The sequence below is a fragment of the Microtus ochrogaster genome, chromosome 19 (genome assembly GCF_000317375.1).
Source record: "Microtus ochrogaster isolate Prairie Vole_2 chromosome 19, MicOch1.0, whole genome shotgun sequence".
In the NCBI taxonomy this organism is placed as follows: Eukaryota; Metazoa; Chordata; class Mammalia; order Rodentia; family Cricetidae; genus Microtus; species Microtus ochrogaster.
This window is the reverse complement of record NC_022021.1, coordinates 52,443,079-52,450,803: the sequence shown is the minus strand read 5'-3', so window position 1 is coordinate 52,450,803 and position 7,725 is coordinate 52,443,079. Positions and strand designations below refer to the sequence as shown.

Sequence of the window (7,725 nt, the reverse complement as noted above, 5' to 3'; positions counted from 1 at the left end):
ACCATCTGTAATGAGGTCTGGTGCCCTCTTCTAACTTACAGATATACACACAGACAGAATATTGTATACATAATAAATAAATAAATAAATAAATAAATAAATAAATAAATAAATATTTTTTTAAAAAAGTAGCTTTAGGTCTTGCTCTCGGGCTTCTGCTGCTAGTGTCTCCCTACAGTCTCCAAGGAAGGTTCCCTCTGCCTGAAACCCTCACTACCCTCTCTTTCAGTATCACTTTCAGTCCTGTATGCCAAGTTCCTGTCTCAGACCAGATAAACACTCTAGACCATTTCTACCTAGGTCCTGTGTTAAAATGGTCAGCTCTCTTCCCCTCTACCCAGTATCTCTGTCATACTGACAGACTCTCTACTCTCCTCCCATGGTCCCTATTATGGGGCTTCACACTTGCCTGCTTAGGATCCCTCATAGTACGTATGGTCTTCCTCATCTGCCTGCTTGGAGTGCCCCATTATGTGATTTCTTCCCCCACTGCAAGGAGAGGCAGTCATCCCTTCCCATTAGTTAAAAGGTGATGTGGGGTCAGAAGGACACCTCCCCATGGTGTCCCTTTTGCCTTCGTTATGCTCAAGGCTGATAGTCTTCATTGCCTCAAGTTCCCCTTAGTGGGAAGTCAGGGATGTTGCACAAAATAAGATCTTCCCAGAGCTGAAGTAGGTAAGACAACAAATCCAATAGAGTATACCACAGCTTTGTAGAGGCAAATGCCTTGGGAGTATCTGGGCATAGACCTGCTGCAAGCAGGAGATCAGGGCTCTCGAGATATGAAAGTTGCATTAGAAGGTTACTCTGACATGAAGCACAGCCACCAAAACAAAACTGAATAGGCTCTTCTACTCACAGACCTATTGGTCCTCTTACCTACGTCCCTGTCAAATAAGGCAGACCAGAACTGGGCCTTTAAAGTTCTGTGCCTGATTTTTGCCTGTTTACCACAACAGACATTCCAATGTGGTAATTCTGACCACTTCCAACATCACTGAGAAGATTGATGTGGCTTTTGTGGACAGAGCTGACATCAAGCAATACATCGGGCCCCCTTCTAGAGCAGCCATCTTCAGAATCTACCTCTCTTGTTTAGAAGAACTGATGAAGGTATCTATTTATTTTCACTAGATTTGTACATGTCGGCAGTTAGTTAGCATAGCTTATTGTACACTAGTTCCAATAAGGCATTTTATCACATTGAAAATTATAGTTATACTGCATCTAAATTTTGCCTGCTGACTCAATATTTTTTATCTTTATTTCCTGTAAAAGTAAAAATAAATTTTGAATTAGCCTATAAAATAATGAATGCTTTTTTTATAGTACTTTTATATGCCTATGTCATTATACCATACTCTTAATAATGTTTCTGGTTTTTTGGTACAACATGATTAACACTTCAGTATGTAAGATACCCGTGTGTAGGTTAGTGAGAGGGTTGTAGGCAGACTATTGGGCACATTCTGGTTCTGAGCCTGCCATAAACTATGGAAGTGGCCAGTCTCTTAGCCTATGCAAAGGACAATGGAAGTCCTGCTTCACAGGTTATACTGACTGAAGGCCAAAGTTTTCAGAGTATCATGTGACTGAAGGTTATAGTTCACAAAGCTATGACTGACTGGAAGTTTGGTTCTCAAACTGCATCTGACAACTCCTGCTGCAAGAACATACTTTTGAGTATGGACTGTGAGGAATTGGGCAGTAACCGAGCAAGCCAGTATACAGAGATTTATAATAATGCTGTGGTGAATCCTTGGCTCTAGTCAGCAGAGTGGAATTGTCCTCACATCCTGCAGCAACTGCCTCTATTTTATGATGCTCTCTTCACCAAGGATGGTATGGTCACTTTTGGACAGGAATAGGGAGCCAGCTCAGCCAGGAGTTCAGTAAGGGTGTTCAGGTCAGCATTGTTCTGGCATTGACATCCTGTCTAGCTTCAGTAGCTGGAAGAAGGGTGGGGGGGCCTCTGTGAGCTGCTTTACTGCCAAAGAGCTTAGCATGAGGCAGGTCCAGTGAATATGCTGGATGCGTTAGCAATCCAAAGGTGCTTTTGATGTGTCTTTTAGCCCTCATAATAGGGGAGCTGAGACCAGTTTCTTATTTGGTTATTTTGAGAAAACCATCAGGGGATGGTTTGAGTTCAGATTCCCAGCACCCACTTGACTGTGTCAAACCCACCTGTAATCACAGGAGTCAGGAAGTGGAGACAGGATCTCTGGAGCAAGCTGAATAGCTAAGTAGTCAAATTTTTGAGCTCTGGGTTCAAGTGAAAGATGGTGAGCTATTATTGTGAAAGATATCAGTCTCTAGACACACACACCACATACACATGCATATGTAAGAAAGAACAAGAGATTCAGACACTGTAATGAAACTTGGGCTGGTCCTGAAGGAAATAGTGTGTAATTGAGTCTCATTCTGTCAGGAGCTTGCAATGGGCTCTTGTGATGTGTGCCTGCCCATATAAATTCACTGACTATGGGAACCTGAAAGAATCACTTGTGCAGAGAAGTAAGGATACCAAACAGAAACTTGTTTCCTCACAAGCCTCCAAATTACACAGAAAAGGGTTTTGTGGAATTAGTCAGTGCCACCCTGCTCGCTCAGCACAGCTCCTTGAGGGAGAGTTTCAGGAACCCACTGCCGCCTTGTCTGTCACTCTACTAGTCATAACTGAAGAGCAAACCAAGACGATTCTGTTGAAGACAGCCGTGGTCCTGGCTCTGCATTTCAGTTCTGCTCCTGTTTGTTTGACACATATTTCTGGAACTAAGGCAGAGTTCAGTACCACGCATCACTGTCCCCTACCCATTCCCCCAAGCTCTGACGTGTAGCCAGGAAATATCTTGGCTAACAACTCAGCATCTGGCTTGCTACTGGTTTCTGAGCTATGCCTTATGATTTATATGCTGATCTTTGAAGAAATATAGGTATGTATGTGGAGATGAACATTAAAGTGTGCAGAGCTGTATTCTAGTGTATCATGGTGATTATATTGGACTTACATAAATCATAAAAGCTTCTGCTCATTCTGGCAGTGCTGGCCCTTTTTCTCGTGGTGCCTGCACCTTGTCTTGTGTGGATTGTGTCATAACCGCTCTGCCTTGTTCCCCAGTGTCAGATCATATATCCTCGGCAGCAGCTGCTCACCCTCCGAGAGCTGGAAATGATTGGCTTCATTGAAAATAATGTGTCAAAGCTGAGCCTCCTTTTGAGTGAAATTTCAAGGTACAAACTGACGTCATTTTTTAACTTAAGAAACATCGTTTGCTGAGGTAACCAAGTATTATGATTTCCTTTGGAAGTCAGAGAAGACTCTGTCAGTGAGCTATTAAGGCACTGCAAAAGTAGGCCACTCGGGAGGCAGAGGCAGGCGGATCTCTGTGAGTTTGAGGCCAGCCTGGTCTACAAGAACTAGTTCCAGGACAGGCTCCAAAGCAACAGCGAAATCCTGTTTTGAAAAACAAAAAACAAAACAAAAAGTAGGCATGAATAGCTGGCAGGGGCAGCAGAAGCCTGCAACTCATAGAAAGAAAGTGAGAAGGAAAATAACTTTGGTGATTAAGATAGGATAATGGGCAGGGGAGTCTGGCATAGAGCCTCAAAGGACAGGATATATATAATTGCAGAACATCAGGAGGCTACTGGGCAATGTGTTGGCAGCCATCTTAATGGAGTATTTCCCACAGACCAGTGTGGTGGCACTGGAGAGACAGAGGGACCATGCTGTGAACCTCCCTTTCTGGCCAGTTTATATTTTATTCAGAAACCATGAAATATGTGGAAAGTTAACATGAGGAATACAGTGTTGCTAGAGACGAAACTTAAATCTATGAGGAGAATATACTTAATGTAAAAACATAAGACACAGTGGCCTGGTTAACATGAGGAATACAGTGTTACTTACTCGACACCTGAGGCTTCCAGGCTCCCCTCTAGGCATTTGGTCCTAGAGTCTCACTTGGAGCAGGAACTTAAGAAGACAGATGATGTTGGGTGGTGCTGTTTGTTTACTCTTTTGGCCTTTGGTCTTTTGGGGGGCGGATCTCTACCCAGCTCCCAAATAAATACCAAGAGGCTTTTTCTTTCTTAGAAATGCCCAGCCTTAGCTTGACTTGTTTCTAGCCAGCGTTTCTTAACTTAAAAACCCGTCAACCTTTTTAGCCTCTGGACGTTTACCTTTTCTTACTTCAGTATACCTTGCTTTAACTCTTACTCTGTGGCTGGTTGTGTGTCTTGTCCCTAGCGGCCTCCTCTCCTTGTTCTTGCTCCCTCTCCCTCAGATTTCTCCCCCGATTTATTCTCTCTGCCTTCCAGCCTCACCTATCCATTCTACTGCCTTGCTATTAGCTGTTCAGCTCTTTATTAGACCATCAAGTGTTTTAGACAGGCAAAAGAATCACAGCTTCACAGAGTTAAACAAATGCAGCATAAACAAAAGTCACACATCTTTACATCATTAAGTAAATGTTCCACAGCATAAACAAAAGTAACACACCTTTATATCATTAAACAAATGTTCCACAGTATAAACAAAAGCAACACACCTTTACATCATTAAACAAATGTTCCACAGCATAAACAAAATAACACACCTTAAAATAATATTCTACAACACTTGAGGAGGACAGAGGACAGCAATCTTTGAGGGCAAGGCTGTACCCAGGATCACACAGAGGCTTGTGCTTTTGGGTTGCCTTGGCCAGCATTTGAACTCCAGATCACCTTAAAGAGAATGATTTTCTCTGAATTGTGCGCATTTATGTATGAAGTTGACATCCATGAATTTTTTATTTTTTTTTAAATGCAGAAAGAGTGAGGGCCTCAGTGGCCGGGTCCTGAGAAAACTCCCTTTCCTGGCTCATGCACTCTACATCCAGGTAAGCTTCTTGGCCCAGTGTATTGGATACCCGGGGTCCTCTCCCACACTGTTCACAGAATTCTGGGGTATCATCTTAGTTTCTTTTCCAGCTGTGGTATGGTAAAATGCTCTTTAAAAAGCAATTTAAGGAGAGTTTGTTCTAGCATCATGGTGTGAAAGTCAGACCAGCAAGAACTTGAACTTGCTGGTCCACAATCAAGGAGCAGAAAATGAATAAATGGTGTTGCAGGGTTTCCTTTCCCATTGATATAGTGGACCCCAACCAGGGCCTGCTGCCCACAGTTGAGATAACCGAGATAATTCTCTAAAGACATAGCCAGAGGCCTGTCTCCTGGGTGATTTTAGGCTCTGTCAGTCATAGGCAGTGAGTACTTGGGAAGAAATGGCTCTCCCAGGTGTCTGCTCATACGTACACACACTTGTGTGTGCAATACACAGGCACACGAGTACTGTGGCGCATTAGAAACTTGTGTCTAGAGCCCACCTCATATTCTTCAGTATTTGTGCCCCATGAGCCTGGGTTCTGTTTACAACCAATGGTGACCTGGAGTCGTTCCCTTACCTGCCCAGGGCCAGGCCTCCAACACAAGCCCATCAGCCACCCAGTTCTCTTAAATCCATTATCTGGCATTCTCCCTGGCCAGTGACAACTGCTATGCTGGTTGTGGTCTTCAGTACCAAGGAAACACCCATGGGCCATGAGTGTGAGTGCTTGGTGCTGAGCTGCATCATCATTCTTGGTTGTAAAGCAGCAGTGTTGTGCCCCACAGCTCCAGGACAGTGGCCGAGCTCTTTGGGAAAGGCTCTGAAATGGCAGGCCTTGAGGCCCCACGTTCTATTCCCGACAGATTTTCTTTCTTAGCAGGTGATGATTGCTAGTCTTACTTGTCTACTCTGGTAGCCTTTTCTAACCAGAAGGAAACAGCAAGATACATCATCTTCTACAAACCACATCTGTGGGCCTTGCTGTGGGCCTGAGAGGTTGTGGCTTGTTTAGCCCACATAGAGCTGAGCGTCTCCCTAACTCCGCAAATCTGTAGATGATAGCTGCCAGGTAGCCTTCTAAGGCCCGAGTCCACTCATCATAGTCATGTGTCTTTCCAGGCTCCTAGCGTCACCATCGAGGGTTTCCTTCAGGCCCTGTCTCTGGCAGTGGACAAGCAGTTTGAGGAGAAAAAGAAGCTTTCTGCTTGTGTTTGATCCCAGACAGCCATATCTGTGGCTTCCAGTGGACAACTAGTAGGTGACACCACCTACCTCATAGTGTGATCAGAAATTACACTAAACCATGTAGGTCTGCAAGCCAGACAGATGGGTGGGCAAACTTTGTCCAAAGAAGGACTGTTTTGTGTTGTTTTACAATCATATTTAAAGGTAAACTGCCTGTCTTTTTCACTGTTTTTAAAAGATAGTTCAAATTCTGTTTTAAAGACCTATCTAAATATTGATGCCATCCTGACTTTAGCCTGTCAGAACAGAAGACGTTAAATTTGTTTAAAATGGAGAGAGATCAAAACAGCTCTCCTAGAACAAGAAAGAAGCTAAGTAAAAGACAGCATTGAAGATCTTTGCCCAAACTAGAAAGGAGCAGGTACTTTCTGGCCTGAGCCTGCTTCGGTTAACGCAAGATGCTATGTAACGGGTGAGAACGGCATGTTCCCATGATACGGAAATTGAGAAGAGGGTTGCAGGTAAGCCCTTCCTTGACAGTGCTCAGATGTCATGTTCACAGGAGCAGTGTGTGCTATGTATGGTCAAAGGAAGCAGGCAGTGTGTGGAAATTTCTCCTGTGTTCTGTTTCTCCAATAATGTTACTCATATTTCAAGTGTAAATTCATGTTGCCAAATATAAAATAAGTCATTAAGTGTTGCACCTCAGATATCATGTTTTACTTCATCTTCTGCTAAAAGTACTTTGGCATTGATGCTTGTACATGAAGTCACTTTTAAAGGGAGTGCTGCCTTTGTCATAGAAAGTTTTTAAATATTAAACTTGTCTTCAGAATGCTCTCAATTTTATATTGTCTGCTTCAAATGCTGTGAATGTTACTAATAATGACTGCTGTGTTCATACAGCTTTAAATCTGCTGTGTTTCAAGGACCACACAGTATAGTTGTGTCATTGGCGGGAGCACACCCACCCTGCCAGTAGGGTTAGGAGTAGTAGTAACTGAGACACCACAGGCCATGGCTATGCCTGTCAACTCAACTTTACCTCCTGATCTGATTCAGACTTGGAAAACGGGGCCATGCTCTTTAATTCCTGGGGCTCCCATGGGTGCTTTGACTTCACTTTCCCTGGGAAGCTGGGGATAGAGCAGTGGCTGGAGTAGTATGCCACTTCCTGCTTCTCTCTGTGCATCCTTTCTATTGTTCTTTTCAGCGTTTCCAGCTGATCTACTCTGTTTCGTGATTCCCAGTATTCTTCCTCTTTTTGGAATAAATTTGTCCTTTGTTGTTCTGACTATTCTCATTCATGGACTTGCAGAAGAAGCTTCTAAACCATTCTCTTAGAAGTTACCTCTAACAAACTGGAAAGAAAAAAAAAAAGGTTAACAAGAACTCTGCACAAATTCTTGAAAAAGAAAATTGTCAGTTCAAAAGAAAAGAGCATGATCTCAATTATAAAAAACACAGAGAATTAGAAAACATAAGTCATTCTCATGAATATATATTCACAACTTTTCACAAGGATAAACCAAAACAGGGCTTCCCTAGACTTTTATTTCTAGGTTTTGGGGTTTGTTTGGTTTTTTTTTGGTTTTTCAAGACAGGGTTTCTCTGTGGCTTTGGAGCCTGTCCTGGAACTAGCTCTGTAGACCAGGCTGGTCTCGAAC

The 7,725-nt window shown here is 43.2% G+C and overlaps 1 protein-coding gene across 1 annotated transcript in view; it reads left to right on the top strand.

Moving 5' to 3' along the window:
- Positions 1-6,660, top strand: part of Trip13 (thyroid hormone receptor interactor 13) — a 16,458-nt gene extending 9,798 nt beyond the window's left edge. Inside the window, exons 10-13 of the mRNA XM_005356718.3 lie at positions 960-1,113; positions 3,122-3,234; positions 4,817-4,886; positions 5,993-6,660. Of these exons, the coding sequence (XP_005356775.1) occupies positions 960-1,113; positions 3,122-3,234; positions 4,817-4,886; positions 5,993-6,088 (433 nt within the window). The 3' untranslated portion in view covers positions 6,089-6,660. The remainder of the gene's footprint in view (positions 1-959; positions 1,114-3,121; positions 3,235-4,816; positions 4,887-5,992) is intronic.
- Positions 6,661-7,725: the final 1,065 nt, after the last annotated feature.